Here is a 24142-nt window from a genome sequence, read left to right as displayed (position 1 = left end):
AATTGTAAGGTATACGTATGATTAGTTAAAATTAGCTTAAAAACTATCCGTTTGTAGACGGTAAATTATAATTCAAACTTTGACCAGAATGGCGCTCCTGTCGGACGAGATATCATATGATCGTTCAGTTCAGTCTCCCGTCCGTCTTATTTGAATGACTTCTCTCAAATAGAGTGAAGTATGCAGTGTTAAAAAATTTTAAATGACTAGAATCGTTAATTAAATTTTGGTATACAAAATCTGAACTATTCACGTAGTACAAAATAATTTTGTAAATATAACCTATAAAAGGTACTTTGGAGTAACGCTGAAGGTTAATTGATTATTGTGAATTTCTAGTAAGAAAGTCTGTCCTTATTCTTGAATTTCTAGCGGTTTATTTAAAATTTACACTCATGCGATAGTAGCGCCTCCCTATCGTGAATTTGATGTAGCACCCTCCATACATTCGACAACTACTGTTTTGTTAAACTGATCAAAATTATGAATTAAACCGCAAATTTTCGAATTGAAGGAATAAAACACACAGAAAAAAATGAATATAATAAGAATACGGTAAATATTTTATTTTTCTATCTTCAATTACCCCAATAGAATTCTCCACAGATTCGTCTAGTATATATTAGTTGAATCCATTCCAATTTCTATTTCTGTACGTCGGCTAACAAATTTGAATTTCAAATATTTCAATAACACTTGGCGTTCCCGTCCATCCTTCTCTATTTCTCTCTCTATCTATCGTATTGAATTCTCGGCGTAATTTGAAAAAAAAATAGCGTGTATACATCGCCATATTGCTTTACCCGAACGATTCAACGCAAAACTTTAGGCGAAACTGTACTTTCCCAGCAGCATAACTGCAAACAGAAACACTGTAACAGGTTGTGACTATTGATTTCTTGTCGGAGAGAAACTTGATGCTTTCGACTTGTATTGGTTACTTCTAAATCATCAATTGTTATATTAAATACTTTAGAGACATATAAAATTTATCTTAAATTTTGCAACATACCTACCCAAATAATATTTTTACACAAATAAACTTCATTATCCATAATTATTGATACGTCTTGTATACAGTCATAATATATATAATCTTTTATTTTTCTTTTGTCCCCTGTATAAGATACATTAATATCATTCGGATCGATTCAAGGACAATATGCACACATATCCATAAAAACTTGTATACTATTTTATCGTATAATATTATCATTATTGGCCACTATAGTGTCAACCATATATTTTTAAGACGGATAGTATTTAAACTTATAATGTGAAAGTCACAATCAAATCGATAATAGAACGTGGATAAAATTGCTTTCAATTTATCTTTACCACTCAACATACTATTCAATGCCTTATATACATTTCTAATTGATTATCGAACCAAAACAATATCTTAAGATTTTGTAAATTTTCTTTATTCTAGTGGAGAATATTTATAGTTTTAATAAGGTAGGTCGTTAATTTAAGGAATTATCATTGTATTTATATAGTAAATTATGATTTTTTTTTTTGATAAAAAAATGGCCGAAAATGGGTCATAACAAAGTAAAACAAGAGATCGAAAAACACCGCCGGTCGAATCGAAGCGAACCGGCAGAAATTCTCTCCCAAGGCCTTCTAGGACGCGCCAGCCGAGCAAAAACAGAAGACAAACGAACCCGTAAGAGAGAGAGTGAATGTGAAACGATTGTAAACGATCAAGCTCAGCAGGCGAATCCGCAAGTCGGCGAGATATCGCTTCCACTTGTCTCGGGGTTACCCCGCGACGTTGCCGGTTCTACTATTTCACATTAAACATTAATCTACACACAGGAAACAGTAGAAGGAAAAATTGATAGTGTGGATTTATTAATATTATTAAATTCATAATAAGTATACCGTTTCTTAAAGTTTGTTTTTTCAATAATTAGATGAGATATTTTCATTGGCGAAACTATCAGATTTTGAGCGGAAATGATATAAGTATAAATTTCAACTATTTCCTCAGTCATGGTGATGGAGGAGAGGTCTATACGAGTGATGAATCATTTACAAAGAACAAGTTATTTATATTATTCAATTTCAACGAATTATCTGTCGGAAATTCCGCAAAATACGCGTTCGGTTCTCGTTAAACGTTAAAATAACAAGTTTGATCATGATTCTAGACCGGACATATCTAGAAGTACAACTCAATGAGTATTAGATGCATATTATGATTTTTTTTTCTTTTATACATTCAAACTTACCCGTAAATTACATAATAAAAATTCCTTTAATAACCGCCTAATCCTTAAATATATACTTTAAAGTATATATTCTCGAGTAGAATGTTTGCGCACGATGAGTCATAATTATAAACCGAGGAAATCCCTGCCGATATGGCAACGTCGTCTACCGACCGGCTGTTTTCTGTTGTCGTATGCCGTAATAGTTCGTCCGCCCGCCTCTTTTAATACAGCAGCGCGCGGGCAAGTTCAACGCTCTACTCGCTATGTGGCTGCTTAAATCGGTCTTTGAAACAGTCCTTCACAACACAGCTACACACACAAGTGGCCCGATTTTAACTCTCGACATCGCAGGCGCTCCGAGAGGCGAGACGCAAAGGTGGCGCAGAACCGACCTCGAAATATTTCGATACATTTGAACCAATAAATTTATATAATTATAATTTATTTTTCAGCACCTAAGTAAATAACTACGTATATGTTGATATTGAATCTATATTAGGTATTGGTAATATTTCCATTTTCAAGACTATAACCATAAATAAATATTTTAGTTGTTGGGACAAATTATTTGTAACAAGAATTGGATTCAAATGAAAAAGTTAAATGTTTATTTTCTCCTTTTATCTTAAGCTTTTTACGCAGTAGAAATCCTGATCGTGTTCTGTCAATAGATTTTAAATCGTGCGTTCGTGGAGCACAGATTTCTAATTCGGAACCCGTACTAAATACGTCCAATGTACCCTCGGACCTGACCACTATGTGGTTTTTTACGTACTGACTTCGTCCAGTTAATTACATAAATATTTTATTCTCCCAGCTAGTTTTGTATTCAAATTATAATTTTAGATGTTCATAAATCGTTCGTGGAGGAATATATGTTCAGAACATATTCTGAACAAAGCATGCGCATTTGACACGTCCAAAATATATTCAGAATGTGTCCAAATTTTATCTACCGTGAACAAAACTTGTTAAATCAATTGTTTATATTTGCATATTTATCAATTTACTAACTCCAGACCTGATAGGGATTAAAATGAAGATGAAAAAAAAAAATGAGAATCGAGTGTCCCACGCAATCAGCGCGCGTTGCTCGCTTACAAGCTCGTTTACGTTTCAAAATTCACAAGGATCGTCGACTGGGACAACAAATGATTAACATAATAACCGGCGTACGTATTTTGATGAGAGGCGGAGCCGTTGACACGAAAAAATATAAAATATTTTGGTTTCTAAACTTTTTTTAATTAATCCAATAAAAAATATCAAAATTTAAGCACAAATAATAGATTTAAACTTACATATCGAAAGTTATTTTTACAAAACGAATCGGTTGAGATCTCTATATAATTTCATCTAATAAAACCGTTCAAAAGTCAAAGGTTAAAGGTCACATGATCGCGATGCATTTGATCGATTCAGTTCTGCTGCTCTAAAATTGACGGAAAAGCTTCAGTAATGAACTAGTCGCATGTAAAATTGCGAAAAAAAAAAACGTCTGAGAAATTACAAAAATCGGATATGCGCGAAGATAAATCCGAAAGTTGTTTTGCAAGCCGTTTACCACCTCTCTTTCTATGACCGCTCCCCTCCCTCTCACAACAGCGGTCACCCCTCGCACATCCAGCCATTTTATTTATGAACGTAAGTATTTGTTTAATGCGGCCGAGTTAGCATCTCACTCTAATCTATTGTGATAATGAAATGTCACAAAAGTCGGGTTTACACCGGTGGACAGGACCGGAATCAACAAAATATTTAACATAACAGCTCATTAATAAACATAATTGATCATTCCAAACAGAATGCTTTAAATTTGGTAGGATACTATTTATTATTGTATACTCAAAATTGACATATTTTTTTAAAACAGGTAATTAGAGTCAAGACACGTACGGGACCTTTTTCCTTAAAACGTGACAACTTTTATGTTGATCGACTCAAATATATGAATCAATCACTTGAGTGTTTAATTTCGTAACACTAACCAAATAAATTTCCATTAATATATGAGTAAGAAAAATTTTATTCGATTATTTGGAAGAAATCCATAATGTAGAAAAGCAATCACAAGGGGTGACTTATATTATAGTCGTATATAGGTCGAAGGGTGCCTGTGGATATTAATCTTAAACGTCTGCAGGTTGTAATATTCTGAGGAAAATTAATCCTGCTGGCTTGCACTTATGTTGGACATCTCAGAAGAGCTTTTGCCATCTTTTGTATATACGGATTTGAGGTCTCGTATACACTACGATTCGAAGGATCTAATGTGTCCCCATTTCTTGCTGCGATACTGGAGAACTCAGTGTGTCTGCCATCTTGCTTTAGTCTTTCCAAGTTTTTGGTCAACCTATAAGTATGCTTGGAAGTCAAATGCCAAATGCGCGTGCAATACTCGAAAGATGGACGAATCTGGACCTTGTTTTAGGAAGCTGTCTTAACTAATTTGGTCACGTGACTATGCCAAAATATATTGCTCCTAACCTCAACCCCAAACAAGCGTATTTGCGTATGTCAAAGTGGTGATATTTGATGTCCAAACAGGACCAAATCCTCAACCATTATGCTAGTCTTGTAAAAATGGTATCTTGGGGTTTTTACCGCATTAAATTCAATCAAATAGCTTCGTATCCTGGTATGAGCAGTGAAAGTAAAATGTATTTGAATCAGCTTTGAATTAGAACGATTATAATACTCCCATTACTCAGTTTTTAAAACATTAACGATGCTCAATTCATTATTTCGTTGTCCCTTTAAAATAAAATTCGAAATTTTTGTACGGAATAAATAATTTTTTTCACAAAATGAAAATACACCCTTTTTTGTAGCTCTCCTAATAAAAATAAATAATATCGAAAAATAAATTGTGATGAATTTTAGTTTTTGTGGGTAAATCCGTACCTGATAGCGAGAAGCAACCATTTCCATGCCGTACAATGTCAACGTTATTAAACAATCTTTATATTGTTCGACGTAAAAACATTTACTGCTTTCAAAAACGATTTATTTATATATTGTACTAGTTGGATAAGATGAACGTATATATACACATCCTTTATACACAGTTATTTAAATTGGGCGAGCTCAACTCGATTGAATCTATAAATTTTTTAGTCGAATTGGTTTTATACTATCTTTTCTCGGATAAACGACGACGAGAACGTTCGAAAGATTATGTCAAAAAGTGAAAATTTTTTAATTACTGTCCCATTTTTAACGCTGGTCATTTGCAATTATTTCAAAAGTCTCTATTCTAAAAAAGTTATAACACGGTCGAGTTCCAATTAAATTTAGAGAAACGGAGCTAAAAATAAAAAAATTGGCTACGCTGCCAAAGTAAACTCCATTCAAATTGTACGTCTTAAAATAATTCGTACTCTTTTCATAGATTATTTTATATAATAAAAAAATATCAAACCTGTTAATTTATGATTTGCATAGAGGCTATTACATCGATTACGTTCACAAAAAAATTTAAGAACCCGTTTATAATGTATATGTCACTATTACACGTACTAATACACGAAACCCTGACCAGGACCACTACAACATTTTTTATTTGCCATTCACGTGTACCGACTAGAACCTATTTTAAATTCACTGACCAACCTTGGTGGTATAGTCTTCCGATTCAGAAAAAGTTTTAATAGTCTAGTTGGAGTCGAGTATATTAAACCAAGAGGAATCAATATAATTTTCATATACGAGGACTAGTCAATACATTTTTTTCTATTACTATTTTCGTAATAATTAAAAATAATAAAAAATATGTAGCCAGAGTGACAATAATACAGTTTGCCATCTAATAAATATACAGGATGTTGTTTTTATTGTTAGACACGTGGTTTGATTTAAGAAACTTCAATTTTTATTTTATTGATAAGAACCTGAATGAGATCAACAATAATTGAACAAATATCATTTTAACAAGGTATTTCTACTGATTATTCAACTGCAAAACGGACATCAACACAAACAGTGGGCTCACCACGTGTTCTATGTCGTTGTTTCAGTGGATGAAAGGAAAGGATAGGAGTATAACTCTTTCGGCCCCTCAAGGAGCCGTTAGTCCTTGAGAACCCCCAGTGGCCGTGAAATTAGCTACGAAAACTTCAGATATTATCTATATAAACCCAGAAATTAGCTAAAATAGGAAGACTCCAGATTTTAGTTATAAAAACCCAGAAATTAGCTAGAAAAATCCAGAATTAACTGGAAAAATCTAAAAATTAGGTAGAACAAACGTGAAATTAGTAAGAAACCTCCAGATATTAGTTATAAAAACACAGATATTAGCTAGGAAACCAAAAATTAGCAGAAAAAACCTAGGAATTAGTTAGGAAAAACTTGAAATTAAAGAGAACACTCCAGATTTTAGTTATATAAACCCAGAAATTAGCTAGGAAAATCTAGAAATTGATTAGAAAAACGTGAAATTAGAGGGAAAATCCAAATGTTAGTTATATAAAGCCAGAAATTAGCTAAAATACCTAAAAATTAGCTAGGAAAACCCAGAATTAACTGGAAAAATCTAAAAATTAGGTAGAAAAAACGTAAAATTAGTAAGAAAAATCCAGATTTTAGTTATATAAACCCAGAAATTAGCTAAAACAGCCAAAAATTAGCTAGGAAAACCCAGAATTAGCAGGAAAAACCTAGAAATTAATTAGGAAAAACGTGAAATTAGAGAGAAAACTACAGATTTTAGTTATATAAATCCAGAAATTAGCTAAAACAGACAAAAATTAGCTAGGAAAACCCAGAATTAGCTGAAAAAATCTAGAAATTAGGTAGAAAAAACGTGAAATTAGTAAGAAACCCCCAGATATTAGTTATATAAATCCAGAAATTAGATAAAAAAAGTCAGAAATTAGCTTCGAATGCTCAAATTTGGTTGGAAAAACCTAGAAATTGGGTAAGAAACATGGAAATTAGGTAGGAAATTAACTATAAAACCCAGAAAACAGCTGGAAAATCCAGAAATTATTAGAAAATCCAGACATTAGTGCCTCAATGTGGCTTTCAGCATGTGATTTATCAACTTATCCTCGTATATTATTTATCCGATCAGTGGAAGTTTAAGGCAGGTAAACGTTAAATTAGACAAATGTTAAACCCGAAACAGGTAAAAAAAATTCGAGAAGGATTTTGTTCTACAGTATAAAAGTAGTATATCCAGATGTTTATGGTGAAATAATTTTGGTCACAAATTATTTTTATGCGTATCTTTCAAGGAAGTACATAACATGGAATTTAATGTAATTGTTAAACATGCAATGAAAACCCCATTTACCCAAGGTTTTATTACTAATAAAATTCCATTTAGGTAAGAAATTGAAACATAAATCGTCAATTAGTATTTAATAATATTTTTTCAATATATATTTTGGAAATTTCAAAAGGTTCGTATCTGTTAAGTTATTATAACAAAAATAAAATTTAATATAACATAAAATGGTTATAAAAATAAGATAAAAACGAAATATTTTAGAAAAAAAGGCACACGACAAAACAAATTTATGAGTTTAGTGACAGTAACTAATGGAACATCATCAAATGATCGATATTTTCGTCATTGGAACATTTTTTCCAATCAGTAGTCAATGAGGGTCAGATCTGGAGAAAATGGTGGGTAAGGAAGCAATTTGAAGTTCAATTCATCAATTTTGATAATCATTTTTTTTTATGAACACTCGTTTCTTCGCGATTTCTTTCTATCGGTCCAAAAATATACGGTCATAGTCAAATAAACAAGTTGCCAAGTCGTCTTCTTCTTCTTCTTTTAAGCGGCTTTTAAGAACTATTGAAATGCGAACGCTGAGAAGAAAAAACCAAATACATCCCAAACACCAGAACCACCACGTACAAGATGGTATGAAAGCTGGTCTTCATCATCCCAGCTGCAGCTAGGCGACCATTGATGCAAACACAGGACTAAGTTCTAACGTACGATGAAGAAGAAGTTGTCAAGTGTGTTTTCCGAAATACAAAGGCTCTAAAATTTCCTGTCTATTATCAAGTTTTCGCTTTTACTTGTTACAGTTCACGAATTTTTTGTGATGTGGCAGAATTTACGAACAACCGATTGCGGAATACTCTTTCACATCTGGATTAATTCTTCATCTTCGCTTCTAAAAGTCTGTTTCTACCAATGTAGTAGCGTTGCATCTGTTTGCAATCAACAAAATGTCGAATGCTTCGGACATCACTTGTACGAATTGTTCTGGATCCTTGTCAGCCTTATTGGGATTAAGAAAACTCTTAGTTAAGATTAACATGTCTTCATCTTTTACCCCAACGCGTTTTTTCAAAACCTAAATCGGTATCTTGTACTTTCTGAGGTTGCAGAACAAACTATTGGCACTTTTTTGAAAATGTCTTTCGCCTGCAACGAGTCGCCTCATCAAGTATTTAGATCTGCAATCGGGTCTTCATAAAAAAATGGAGTGTTAGAGGCCAATCACTTTGAAATTTTTTAAGGAATGTCTCTAGTTCTTCGGATAGGGACAGCGAATTTGTGATTTATTGTCCAAAGACTTTTCCACGGTTTCGAAACTCTCAAAGGGCTTCTTATTCGTGAACAGAATTTCGGAGGGAACTACTCAGAGCTACAATTTAATGCATACGAAGATTTCTCGTCTGGACAGACTATCTTTGAACATGGTCTCAAAGTAGGACCGTTAATAAGCAGTTACGAGGGAGGTTCAACTTGTTTCGATTGGATGATGCGCTTTCGACATCATTTTCCATAGTCGGCTCATTCAAAATTACTTAAAATTCCCGTCGAATCCCCGGCTCTGTGATATTCCCGTGTCTTTCCCGGTTTTCAAGGCTTCTAGACACTCGGTTTCAAGATGTTAAGAGATGCAAAGAGCGAACTTGCTCCGAAATAAATAAATACAGGAACAAAAATTCTTTCCGCCCGGAAATCGCACTTCTATGATCGCCTACAATTCCAGAGGTGTACTTTGAATCGGTTGGCCGGCTGCCATTTTCACTTGATTCGGTTCTCAACGACTTTTTCCTATTTCTTAGCCTCAAAGTTTTACTTGCAGGGTGGGATATTCATAAGGTGTATGTCTAAAGTCTATGTTAAAAAACAAAATGTCTTGTTTCTTTGTTAGTTCGAAAAATGTTGATAGAAATTACAAAAATTTTCCGAAACATTAAAAAATCCGCGTATTTAATATTAAAAATAACACTAGTTGGGTCGAAGTCCAAAAATAAAAATGTGTATTGTCACAAAACGACTCTTTAAATCGACAGTCTTGAAAAACTTGATTTATACAGGGTGCGGCGGTATACGAAACATACAATTTTCAACAATATACAGTTTTTAATAGAAAATTAAACTTACCAAAATGTACATAAGCATGTTTTACGTATTGAATCACAAATACATTGAAAGCACGCCGAACGGACGTCATCACCGACGTAAACTACCGAACATACCAACAACAATAATCACAAAATAATATAGAAGCATGAGCTCTGACCCCTGGAATGAAGACTTAAGAGAGTTTACTAAACAACAAATCTCTCGTAGGTACATTCGAAATCGGTTAGGTTTTTCGTCGTGACTGTACCTTCACATTCGCATTGCACGGCAGAGGTGCAACGACACCGTTCCATCGGAACACATCTTCACATAAACAGATACGGACTTGAAAAATTTTAATTATTCATTTTTTATTGAGAATACAAATTATTGAAAGGGGCATAATGAATAATAAATTTCGAAGACTATACTGTGTACTTTTGTACGAAAGATTCAAAAATCATGTTAGTTTCCGTTTAAAGTGTACAGTTTTTCGGAAAATCCAGTTTCTATTAATTTTCCATCTATAGTAATCTTTTTCCCGAACAACTTGCACAGAATGTGAAAACAAAAATTTTTTTCTATTTTTAGAGCAAAGATTTTCTTTCCATAACTTCCATCTATAACCCTGTATATTTCTCACAAATTTAGGGGAATCCAATATATACTGTTACTTAGTCCCTCAATCGATTCATGTGAAAAATAAATCGATATCACAAAGGGCTTCGGAAATATAAAATTTTTTATACACGCATGTAAATTTTTTTTCAAATTTAAAGTTTTTTGACATAATAGTCACCTTCATGGTAAAAGTACGCGAAAAACCACGAAATATTACGTATTTTCGCCCGAAAAATTTGCCACGTGCTCTAACTCGAATATCTTAATAAAAATAATCTTAATGCGGCCCTGTGGTTATAGCGTAAAATAACGAGATGGTAAGAACCGTTTAGCGAAATCAAAAGTTCCGAGATACGCGATAAAACTGAAACGAGGAAAAATTGAAGATCGTCGATGGACAGAAGAAAAAAAAAACAGTAAATAAAGAGAGACGAATATGTTTTCCGAAGACCGGTTTACACGATACGAAATTGTCGAGATTCGAGTTTTGTTCAATTGAATTTGTAGATTAATAGAAACCAGAACGAGAAAGAAGAACGTGTTTCTTTATCGGCGATGAGAATGTTGAAAATATTTTGAAAAACTTGTACGAACGGTAAGATGAACCCGTTTGTCTGATCAATTTGTACTTACTATATTACAGAGTCGGTATTTCTCTATAGAAAATAAAAAAAAACTTCTTTGTTAGTAAATTTGAGATAATTGATATCCGACGGGTTCCAAATAGGATAGCAAATTTTCGTTCATTTCAGTACATTAAGATTTCAACAAAACTCGTTTTAGAATCTTTCACAAATAATCAACTCCACTTAATACTTTTATTCACAACAAATATAAGATCATAGTTAATTTATTCTTTAAAAACAAAATAAATTAGTTACATGCTTTCTATCTCTGTCCCGCTTTTTCTTCTTGGTTAAGTATTTCTTCTTCTTTTTTAAATCAACAACTATACTACAGATAGATCACCACAGAAAAATAAAAAGCATAGAAGGATCGCCAACAAATACATTATAGATACATAATCTTCTTTTTTAAAACGCTTTTACGAACTACGCCTTATATAACGTGTTTTTATAGAAAATAATGGAAGTAAGTATATTTAAATATTCGTATAATCTGGTTGATAACATTTTTGTGACATATCGAGTTATTTTAATAATCTTCAATTCATTATTCAAGGTTTTTACGTTAAAAAAAAATGAGGCCAGCTTAGGGAATTATTAATTATTGACATTTTGTTTTAAAACTTTTATACAACTAAAATTTCATAGCAAAAAATTCTCATAGGCGATAAATAGATGAGGAAACAAATAATTTTTCCTCCACAGATTTCATAAAATGAAAATTATCAGACAAAATTAATTTTAAAAAAGTACCGAACTTCGAGATTATCGTCCCAGAGTAATATGTTGGACATTTTTACGAGGGATATCTAAAAAGTTTGCGATCTCAATTGAAAGGTGACGTTTGACGTGCCTTATTGTCAAAATAAATACGTAATACAAAAATAAGTGATTACATAACAAAGGACGATAGATACACAATTTCTGGCAATGGAAATGTGAAATATTTATTTTTTTTATGTAAAAAGCAATCACAAGACCCCATTAGACTCAAGTGATATTTGCCGTATGGAGATGCCTGTGGATATTGATTTTGAACTTCTATAGGTTGTGTGCTTTGGTAGCTGATTGAAGATTTGGGCGTCGTAACTTTCTATCGAGTTGTTTACGATATTTTTTCTACGAACGCTGATTAATTGCAGTTTATTTATGTCAATATTGGTATCTAGTTTTGTACGAAATGATTGTAACAATCATAGTATTTTGAAAAATACGCGTGGAATAGTATAATGACGGTTTACGTCACCTCTACATACTTGATTCAACGTTAACGACGATTTTTTTTGAATAATTAGTTTACACACGTATGAGAGGAAATTCTTTTGTACCCAAAAGGAAATTTGGTGTTTAGGAATTTTCCTACGAGCTCTCCCGAAAATCTATATAGGTACATTCGATTTGTATTAAACTGAATCTATTACTATATTCAGCAACAAAAAAATATTAAAATTGTATGTTTAAAACATAAATATGTATATAGTTGACTGACGAATAATACGATTTTCTATAATCGAAATAAACAAAAAAAAAACAGATTTGTACCGGAAAGGTCAAAGTTAATCAATTCAAAATGGCCGACGAATATGTATTTCTTATACATTTTGAAGCTTTGTGATCGTATAAACAGAGGAGTAGGGAAATAACAGTATATCGATTGAAACTACTGTGTGCGCTACGTTAAAATCGCTATTGTAGATAAAACAAAAAAATGGCAAAAAGATAGGCCAGTCTATGATCGCTTCAGGGCCGTATTTACGTAAAACCTTAGCGAAATTAGATGATTCCAATATCGATTCTATATCTGCTGGAATTTTAGAATAAAAGCTATGCAAAATGGAAAAAATAACTCACCCTAGCGCCAAGGAAGCGCGCCTCCAGGAGCTCCTGTTTCCGGGGGTCGAGCGCCGCCTGGAAATGCTCCATCTTCACTCCAGCGCCTGAAACAACGCAAAGGAGATTTACAGATTTACAGCATTTACAGGAGGCCCACGATCCAAACAAAAATACGGTTCTTGGGCCACCTTTTTATCTAATAAATGTAATTTTATGCAGCCCCAATTCAATAAAAATAGATACTACGAGGGCGGTTCGAGTATAAACCGGAATTTTACTGTTTTTCTAAATACTCTCCAGAATCTCTGTACTGCATTCGAATCGCAGCCCGCCAAGTGTCTATTTCAATGGGCTAAAAATGAATAATCGTCACATGGTGACAAATCGGAATCACAAGGAGGGTGTTTGAGTATTTCTCAACCCATCGTAAGCCGAGCTGTATGCGGTCTAGCCTGAGAATAAACTTCAAGTAGTCCTTTCATGCCTTAAAACATGGTACATACTGACCGTGTAACCTTCGCCTTCATCTTTTTTCCTCCCCTTCATAGTCGCGCGTTTTCGTTCCGGAATATGGTAGTGTACCCAAGTCTCATCTGTGGTGACTATTCGGTCAATTTTTGCTCAAAATTCACAAGTCTTGATACTCATTTGCTCAATACTACCCACGCCGATGTCCAATTCTTCAGCGAACTGCGTCGGTCTCCCTAAATGAGTTTTTCTACAGCGCTGACGTTCTCATAGCTTGTTCTATCGCGCCGCTCATGTGGCAAGTTTTCCGTCACTTCCTTTGAGTGTCTCATTCTCGAATTGCTCAAGTAGTTCCCGCGAATTTCTTCGACCAAAGAACGCGTTGCGCAACAGACCCTTGTACAGCCTTTCCGCTCTTGGCTATAAGTACAGTAAAAAGTGAGGTTAAGCGATCCAGGTTGTTCTCTATGATTCTTAACAGAACAGTCTAACATCCAGTGCAGCCACTTCTACGATACTAAATTTTTCGCCAAAAATTCTGGTTTATATTTGAATTAACCTCGTATAAACATATTTCAGAGGTATAATTTGCCCTTAATAAACCTAATAAAGGTACTAGTGAATCAGTAAAATAGTTAAATCGTTTTGATTTGATTTTTTTAAAAATAAAATTCCGGAAAAAATAATTATGTACCTATGAAATAGGACAGACGTCTCTATAGTTCGAAAATAGATTAAGAAGTCATAAATATGATAAAATTGCGTGAAAAAACCTCGAAATTAAATTGTAAAAAAGGTTTATGTATATTAAAATGAAAAATATATCTATGATAAACAGGAATTTGAGTAATATTTATAATTATGAATAATAAATTCCAATTATCTATATATTTTTTGTATATTAAGGTATGGAAAGTTTTTTTATGGCAAAAAAATGTTATTATTTTCATGAAGACCTAATAAAACACGAAAATTTCTAAAAAGTAAAGACGCATCAAGTTACATGGGAATTATATACATAGCGTTAGTTTTGGACGTGTCGTTAAGAAATAAAATTCGCCAACACGATGTACAGATAAAAAACTCGAACCCTTTGAGAGTTATTATCACTTGACTCGGTATATTTAGAATGGATTTGACCGTTTGTCGTAGTATAGTGTCGTTTTTAGGGCGTAGCCCGGAGAATGGTGCAACTTTTTCAGTTCTCACCGGAGCTCCATCTGACGGTTGTAATTGGGGGGTTCGAGGGAATCCCCCCAACCTCCTTTTCGGGCGGTCGACGGGTTGGGAAGCTAAAACCCACCACCCCTTTCGCTCTTTCACCATCTGACGACCCCCGTTTTTGGTCCCTATACGATCAATGTTGACACGGCATGCGAGATGGTCGTGACGTCACAGGAAGAATGGAATTGTGGTATTTCCTAGTCGACAGAGGACGTTGTTGTAGCTTTTCTACCGATTGATTTTTCTAGTTTTCTATTTGATGTAATTACGTTAATATTTACGTTTTTTTCAAATCGATCGATGTTCAAACTCAGGTGCTAACTCATTTGATGGAAAATATAAAACAAAGGTGAAACTAGAAACTTTCCTGTTGCATAAAATAATTTTCCATAGTTCGAATAATCACTATAGCAAGAACCAGTGACGATCCTAGTAGAAGTGCAGCGCTCGCTGATGGCTAAAGGACCCAAGGACATTTTTCTAACAACATAGTTTGAGAAAGGATATTGCATCAGATGTTGCGTTTTGAGTGTTCCATGTCATTAAAGTGACAGTTCCGTACTACAAAACACTTACGGGACGCTCTGGAGTAAATTTAATTTCCTTAAATGTGACACTAGCCAATGTTGACAATTGACAGTTTCACCCTTCCACGTCAAAAACGTATGAAAACATCGAAAAAGTCGGTAATCTGTAGACGAATCAGTGTAGCCGTGACCGGGCTGGTTTTCTTCGTTTCGTCGTGAAAATAAACCAACAGATAGTTGTAAAATTTCTTATGAAACTGCAACTGAAATTTATAATTTAACGAAAAACTACATGACAATCAATGTTTGTCATGTCTGGGGGTTTTTAAGTGGTTTAAGTGTTATTAAGATGGACGAGAAGATGTTTGAGTCGTTTGGGCCACCTTTCTACGTCAAAAACGGATGAAAACATCGAAAAAGTCGGTAATCTGTAGACGAATCAGTGTAGCCGTGACCGGGCTGGTTTTCTTCGTTTCTTCGTGAAAATAAACCAACAGATAGTTGTGAAATTTCACATGAAACTGCAACTGAAATTTATAATTTAACGAAAAACTGCATGACAATGAATTTTGTCATGTCTGGGAGTTTTCAAGTGGTTTAAGTGTTATTAAGATGGACGAGAAGATGTTTGAGTCGTTTGGGCCACCTTTCTACGTCAAAAACGGATGAAAACATCGAAAAAGTCGGTAATCTGTAAACGAATCAGTGTAGCCGTGACCGTGCTGGTTTTCTTCGTTTCGTCGTGAAAATCAACCAACAGATAGTTGTGAAATTTCTTATGAAACTGCAACTGAAATTTATAATTTAACGAAAAACTACATGACAATCAATGTTTGTCATGTCTGGGGGTTTTTAAGTGGTTTAAGTGTTATTAAGATGGACGAGAAGATGTTTGAGTCGTTTGGGCCACCTTTCTACGTCAAAAACGGATGAAAACATCGAAAAAGTCGGTAATCTGTAGACGAATCAGTGTAGCCGTGACCGGGCTGGTTTTCTTCGTTTCGTCGTGAAAATCAACCAACAGATAGTTGTGAAATTTCTTATGAAACTGCAACTGAAATTTATAATTTAACGAAAAACTACATGACAATCAATGTTTGTCATGTCTGGGGGTTTTCAAGTGGTTTAAGTGTTATTAAGATGGACGAGAAGATGTTTGAGTCGTTTGGGCCACCTTTCTACGTCAAAAACGGATGAAAACATCGAAAAAGTCGGTAATCTGTAGACGAATCAGTGTAGCCGTGACCGGGCTGGTTTTCTTCGTTTCGTCGTGAAAATCAACCAACAGATAGTTGTGAAATTTCTTATGAAACTGCAACTGAAATTTATAATTTAACGAAAAACTACATGACAATCAATGTTTGTCATGTCTGGGGGTTTTTAAGTGGTTTAAGTGTTATTAAGATGGACGAGAAGATGTTTGAGTCGTTTGGGCCACCTTTCTACGTCAAAAACGGATGAAAACATCGAAAAAGTCGGTAACCTCCGGCTAAGTATTCATGGGATTGTTGATTCTATAGAAATTGGTAAATAATGTGCGCGGCAGATTTTACTATGCGAAAAGTGTGTGTTAAAACAACCACCTTTTTCGTTGGATCTTGCACCGTGCGACTTTTACCTCTTTCTTAAAGCCAAAGAAGACTTTTTACGTTTCGAACAATGGAGGATCCGCATGAATAATCTCAAATAATCTACCCAAATCACCTGAGATTTATAATACAATCTTCAATGGGGCATTCGCCAGCATGAGAAGGGAGATAATTATGAAGGACAAGAAAGAAAACTGAAGATAATACAATTGGTGGAAGGGATAATGAATAATTCTGGAGCTAAAACAATAACAAAAGAATTCTGTTAAAACTTCGAATTTCTCGTTAAATCGAAAAAAACTCCGATTGAGTTTTGGCCTATGAGGACGATTCTCCATCTCGAGCGCGTGTTTTTGAGTGGTGGAAGCGCTTTAGTTTGAGCCGAGAGAACACTGAAGATGACCAGCGCCCAAGACTGTTTTAACTCCGGAAACAGTCACCAAAATCAACCAAATTATGCGTGCAGATCGTCGAATGAGCGAGCATCCGGATGATTGCCGAAGCTGTAAACGGTTAGATAAATTTTGCACAAGGAATTACACATGACAGAAGTTTGTGCGAAGTTGGTGCCAAAAAAACTGAATCCTGACCAATAGATCTGCTCAGATTTCCTTGAAAGGTTGGAAATGTTAGGAAAAGATCTGCTTTGAAAGGGATCCGATTTGAGTCGATGGAAGCGGTAAAGCCAAAAACGGCAGAGCTCCTGAAGACCCTCACCGAAGAAGACTTCCAGCCAGGTCTGTGGCGAGGGGTTGGGAGTGTATTGAAGGGAAGCATTCGAATGTAGAATAATTTTTATGATAAAACCAATTTATCGTAACCAATCTCGTTGGTAGTATAGAGAATTATTAATAAAAAGGAAACACTAGAAAGAAGTGAGAAGACAGTGTGATAAACAGGACTACAGATTGGAAATATTTCCAAGAGACCTTGAAGAAGATGGGAAGATTAGGTTGTAAAGGATAAAGGGACAGAAAAAATTGTCGAAATTGCATAAACCTGCAGATATATATTGAAAAATGTTTAACCCACTTCCTACAACGTACAATTTTAAACAGTGTAAAGTCAACATTTCATTTATTTGGGGTTTTCTTTTATTGATCATTTCAGAATAGAAAAAATCTTCTCAGGCAAAGCTCCAAATGTATCCTTCTTTCATCTCATTGGGACTAAGAAGATTTTCCAATAATATATCGCATATCCGTCTAATGCATCATTAAAAACAATAACAAAAAAATGATTATCGAAAAAAATTACTTACGTGAAATGATGAAAGATTTTTTTTTATTTTTCAATTTTAAAAGACGTAAGTTTGTATACCTAACACAATTCATTAGTATTATTTCTAAGAACTTATTTTTTTTTTGTCACATCATTAAGATCTGTCAATGTCACAAAAAAAAACTGATTTGACCTATTAAAGTAGGATTTGCACTGTTTCACTTTTGATGTACATCATTCTTGTTTAAATCCATTCCAGTATTTTCATTTTACTTTTAATCTAAAGTCTGTAGATGAGAGGCAACTACGAAAACCCGAACGTCTTCTTCGAGAAGCAATTCTATAAATAATGATTGCTGATGGTTGAAATTTTGGATTACAAGAAGAGAATAAATAAAACAACTATTAAAGAATTCTCTAAATCTAATCTAGATCCGAGATTCCCGAAGTGATCCAAGTGGACCACCAAAGATCCACGGGATATTCGACGAGCGGTCCATAATCATCCATAAACTTTCATTTGGTTTCGATAAGAAATGAAATTTAGGCTTGAATTTTCTTATCAAGCTCAAGCTCGTTGAGTGTTACTCAACTTACAATTACAAGGAGGCAGCCTCAATTTAATAAAAACTTTTTACAGTTTCCAAACTTGTCGCTGGTAAAATGCCTCGATGAAGATTTCCAAACTTACGTTCAACATTTAATTGCCCTGCAAGATGATTTTAAAATCGGGTTTGAAGATATTCGGTCGATGGAAATACCACCACGGATCATTAATCCTTTTGGTAAAACGTTAAGTGGAGGATGTGATATTACAAGAGGGGCTACTCGAGCTCGGTACTAACGAGGAGCTGAAAGTGGGATCACAAAATTTTGGCTGAGTTGTGCAAAAGCTTCCGATCGCGTTTTCCTCGTCGAAAAATGTTTTTATTAACAAAAAAAAATGAGCAGATGTATTCCTTACAAAACTCAAACCGAATATTGAGAATTTGCTGTCAATCCATCAAGTATATCCCTCAATCAATTAAGATTTAATTGACAATTTGTTCAATTGATTTTAATATCAATTATCAAGAACTTTTTTTTCGAGAACAGTTTAGATCTTGGAGATTTGGAAATTGGTAGCAATGCAGCTGCAGGAAGTCTACCGCATCCAGCAAAATTTTGAAAGTAGTCTAAGAAATCAAAAAATTTGGGAACCAATGCTCTAGGTTAAGTCAAAAAAGTCACTTTAGACGATTCCCCCAACTTTTACATTGAAATTGAATGAGTAATTGGATTTATCTCTCTTTTTTCATTCGCATCGACTTTTAGGAGATACTAGGGTGGTTCGTTACACGCTGTAGATAGGGCGCCTATATCTTTTGAATTATGCCTTACTAACAGTTTTCGTCACGAGAGAACATTTCACGCGTTTGCTATGACCACGAATCAACGTCAAGTTCAAGTTCTTGATGTGAAAAGGCATTAAAAACACGTACATTCGTCGGCGTTTGCGAAATCAATTCAGAGTACTGAGTGCCAGGGCTTAAACGTTCAAAGATAGTCACGAAATTGTCGAGAATTAGCCGCATTACACCAGATAACGCCGTAGGATGACGACTGTTCGAAAAATTTCGGCTAAACTCGGCATAAGTTTTGGTAATGTGGAGTCTAAAGAGTGGAGGATTCAGTACTGCGACTACCACAAGTTTGGATCACTGAAAAAAGTGATCGAAAGTCAAAAATTCAACAACTACGACGAGGTTGGAGTTTGTATGAATATGGATGCCCGAATTCTTCGATACCGTGTAACTAGTGTAAGAAATTACTTAGAAAAACCTTAAATTTTTGTAAATATTTTCGATAATGGATAAAAACTTATGTCAGAACGTTTGTCGAGGTTATATTTGAACATCCCTCGTAATACAAGCATGCCAATATTTAATTCAATTTTTCGTACTTTTCATGCTTTTCATGGCGCATTCTTGAAGCGAATTTTTGAGTGTCTTGAAGAGGAAAAAGTCGCAGGGAGAAAAATTAGGCCAAAATAGTAGCTGATGGATGATTTTCGTACTGTTTTGGGCAAAAAAATCAGTTCTTATCATGTTGGGATACTACGAGGCATTATCGTCGTGAAATATCCATGAAATAGATAGTTTGGGACGAATTCCTTCACGCAGAAGCCTCAGAATAACTTAGTAATGCGTCCCATTGACCTTTAAAGTCTATTGTGTTAAATACCTTGGTCCTCGGGCTATCTAAATATCGTCAACCCATATTTAGGGTTCTAGCGTACTTTTGTATTTGGGAGTTTCAAAAAGATCGTCGTACGAAGCATTGGCTGCAGCTGGGTAATTTGGACAGAACCTAAACTTATTAGCGGCCTTTAAGAAAAGTCATTTTACTATATTTTTACTCAAGATTTCTTACATCTTGATTTATTGATATTACTTCAGAAATGACAGCCCAATGTTCCATTGACGATCTTGCATCAAACATTTTAATAAGTTTTGAAAAACTTGAAACACAGTTGATTTACGATGTTGTCAAGTTTCCATAATATGGTAAATTGTAAGGTCATCGATATGTCAACTGTTTTCGGGATTTTCAATCGAGATTTTGTTAAAAATTCTACTTACTGAGAAACCGGGATTGTACATTATACAATTTTCGAAAATTTTACGCACCAAACACATAAATCGACCATGCAAATTAATTTGAAATAATATCAATATTACTACGTTATCTTATCTTGAGTTTAAAGCATATTATTTTAGTCGAAACAACACTTTGAATATTTATCGTTTTTATAAAAACAACACACACAACTTTTGATACCAAATATATTTCATATTTAACAAACAATAATTACAAGTTATTAATATTGCATGGGTACGGCATATACACCATAGATAACGATTAAATTTCGGTATTAAAGGTGAACTTTTATGTCATTCGACGTTTATGCTAAAAAATATTTCGTAATCTGAATCGATTATGAGAAAGTGATTTAATATGTTTGTAAGGGAATAAAGTTGAAATTCCCGGTTCTATTCGCAATAATCCCACACAATTAAATTTTATGACGTATTTTTCATCGTGGAATGATCCCTGGACGGATGAATGCTCATTCATATCGGCGGAATCGATTTTTAATCGAAATAATCAACCGCCATTTTGATTTCAATTAATATAAAGATTTAATAACAATACTGTGGTCATTGTTAGTGGAAAAAAACCTCACTAGACTCCAGCAGCGCTGGATTTACAGTTTTAGAAAGGACAAGCATGAAGGTACAACGCAAATCTAAGCACAATTAAAAACTGGAGAGTAACTTTCGATCAACCCCTGTAAAACATCACTAGTCCCATTTACAAGGTAAAGAAAGGCAAATATGAGCGTACCTATCCTTAATGGAACTAAATTAATACTTTCCAATGGAGTAAAATATCTAGGAGTCATCCTGGATAAAACATTTACTTGGAACAATCACTTCGACAAGGTATACGGACTTGTCGCAATCTTATTGGCAACTAACGAGAACTAAAGCCTACAATGATAATCTGGGTAGACCAAACAGTCATCAAACCCTTATCACAGATGCAGCGTTTGTTTGGTGGTCAAACAACAGCTTGGAAAAAACTAAATGAGATCTAGGTATTACAAGGTGAATGTCTACCTGCTTTACTACAGCTTTAGAAGCCCAACTGAACTTGCTTCTTCTTCATTTTATATCGAAGAAGACATTTACAACACCCACAGACCTAATTCACACCGATGGACTAAATGCATAGCATGTTGGACAAAGATACTGGTACACCAACGATTCAAAACTAACTCAAGGATACGGACTGGTTATTTCTGGACTAAAACCTTCAGGAGTGTTTGGATATAAACCTGAAAAGCACATCAACGCTGTCTCAGATAGCCAAGCGGCCTTGAAAGTCCTGAAAACTAAAAGAGTGCACGTTCAAACTTTAAAATAAACTAGCAACGTCATTAATGAAAATATTTGATATCGAAGAAGGTATTTACGACGCCCACAGTCTTATCAAAACAGTAACGAAATCTGATAGGTCACCTAAGAATTCTAGAGCTAATAAAGCTAGAAAGTCGCGACAAACCAATGGACCAAATGCATAGAATGTTGGACAAAGATACGAAGTGCTCTCTGGTGCACCAACGATTCAAAGCTAACTCAAGGATCCGGACTGGTTATTTCTGGACTAAAACCTTCAGGAGGTGTTTGGATATAAACCTAAAAAACACATCTACGTTATCTCAGATAGCCAAGCAGCCTTGAAAGTCCTGAAAGCTAAAAGAGTGGACGTCCAAACTCTTAAATGAGCTGGCAGCAAAAAGATTTAATTTAGGAACCGCAGATTGATATCTGAAGCTTTATAATAGATTTCTTTTCATGTATGATCTACTGTAGTTATCCTGACATCGCATATACTCAGCTTGGAGCTATCGAAGAGGTCATAGCTTCTCTATTAAAAAAAAATGCGCTGGCCTTCTTCAGTAACTAGCATACTATAATTATAGCATAATATTTGAAAACACTGCCCCAAATAGTGTGGAATACAAATTTTGGGGTGCGCTAGAACTCTTGACGATTTTTAATCCGTTGAGATAAGTTTACGAGAGGTTATTTCAGGTAAAGGAAAAGGTAGTCCGAATACATGTTACAACTCGTGGCGGATTCATCAAGTGTATTACTTGGAATTTAGTATCTAATCCACATTAATTTGGAATCTCCAAAAACTAAAACCTTTTTGATATTAATTAGGTTACATAACCGAAAACTCCATGTACCGTAGAACGTAGAAAATTATTCGGTGGATTCGGGGGATCATTGTAAAGGGCTAGTAGTAAGAAAATAAGTTAGTTAATTGGATGATCGATCTTGTTAAAAGCTATGTTAGTATTCGGAAAGTGAAATACTACATTTTCAAATATTATCCATCGAATTAGGTTTACGGCTGTACAACCACAAGGTTCGGATGAAAAGGAAAATTCCCCGGTGGTACTTATACGGAAGGATTTTTTGAAATATCGTAAAAATACTGATTATGTTTTTATTTTTAAATAGTGTTTCGAAAATTAGACATTTAAAAAGTAATATTTTACCCCCAATACTGCCACCTCCCTTTGTCAAATCAAAATTCGTTGTTCTGTTCTTTATCCAAACATCTTCATTACAAGCACCAACACGAGTTGGTCAAAATTTTACGTTATTGAGGTTTTTTTAATTAATTGAATCATACTGTATATTATATTTTGGTATTCAAATCGAAATAATTTAATTTGGTTTTTCCAACTACAATTTTATCGCGTGTAACAGCCGCCCTCGGGTTTCCTCTCAAATTCTCGTGATTCTCTGGTCGGGATGCACGTCGACGGTGGCGGCATTTCCACCGCCTCGTTGTTCAAACGGCGTTAGAGTGGAACAGATGACGAAATATTGTTCTAACCTTTTAGGGGCAATATCGACCTGGTTTTAGACACGAACAGCAACCGATGTTATTTTGAAGGTATTGCGGGTGGAAAATTCGAAATAAAACATTTTATATCAAGAAAATTTTTATTCGTAGTCGTTTCAATTTGATTCATACATTGAAATTCATCTCAAATATCCATCTAAATGTTTGGTTGGAGAACAGTAACGAAAACCTATGAAAATTAGCGATGAGGAGGCATAGCTCGTGCTAGATTAAAAATTTGAACTCATACCAAAATGTTTAATTTATTCTCAAGTCAAAAAGCAAAATATTTCAAATCTTGACATTTCAATACAATCATAATTTCAATCGCATACATTCAATACCGAGCCAAATCGAACAAAATGTGTTCGCTCACGAAGCATTTTGATTGTCGCTTGTTTTTTCGAAATAACTGGATGTGTAGCCGACGTTTCATTAGAGCAACGAAGAACGATCAATTCTGAATGGTAGACCAGCATTTGTTTGCCAGGAAGTGTTCGAAAATATCAGCAGAAGACGAATCATCCTCCACCAAGACAACGAGAACTCTAACACATCAGTTCAATCAGAAACTTTTATGAACTTATATAGCAACCCTCGTAATATGCTGGAATGACGGACTAAAATTTAAAACAAAGAATACTTCACTAATTCAATCCGGAGGTCACTTCAGAAATTGCGAATAATTTTAGCGTCAATATTGACAGGGATTAGTAGGCGTTGAAGCAAATTTTATGCGTGACTTGACAGCTGTCATTACTGTTGAATCTTTGTGTCAAACCTTAACAGGCCCATAATGCCTTCAGATCCGATTGTTGTGGTAAGAATTGTTGCGGTGTTACAAGATGGTCGGAGGCAAGGTGAAACTGCTAGTCTTTGCGGTGCGCAAAGGGTGTACCAGACTGGCCTGATCACTAGAAGACCAGGATCTGGGCGAAAAAGAGTTACCACTCAACGGGATGACCGTTGAGTGGTAACTTCCAACCAGTTGGAAGAAGTGTGATATGTCAACGTTAGAAGAAGACTT

The 24142-nt window shown here is 34.6% G+C and overlaps 1 protein-coding gene across 12 annotated transcripts in view; it reads right to left on the bottom strand.

The window, feature by feature from the left end:
• The window catches only part of LOC130899106 (serine/threonine-protein kinase tousled-like 2), a 109702-nt gene that overhangs the window by 42234 nt on the left and 43326 nt on the right, over positions 1 to 24142 (bottom strand). For 4 of the 12 annotated variants that reach the window (XM_057808861.1, XM_057808858.1, XM_057808862.1 and 1 more), the window contains one exon: positions 12639 to 12724. The exons of 2 other annotated variants lie outside the window; for them this stretch is intronic. In XM_057808861.1, coding sequence (XP_057664844.1) covers positions 12639 to 12724 — 86 coding nt within the window. Of the gene's footprint in view, positions 1 to 2237; positions 2543 to 5640; positions 5863 to 9579; positions 9599 to 12638; positions 12725 to 17689; positions 17891 to 24142 lie in introns of those variants that run through there. 6 more of the 12 variants (XM_057808872.1, XM_057808871.1, XM_057808857.1 and 3 more) reach the window with 5 other exon arrangements.

Source organism: Diorhabda carinulata, chromosome 10 (assembly GCF_026250575.1).
Source record: "Diorhabda carinulata isolate Delta chromosome 10, icDioCari1.1, whole genome shotgun sequence".
NCBI lineage: Eukaryota > Metazoa > Arthropoda > Insecta > Coleoptera > Chrysomelidae > Diorhabda > Diorhabda carinulata.
Note: the sequence above shows the minus strand (reverse complement) of the source record. Positions and strands in the feature narration are given on the sequence as shown.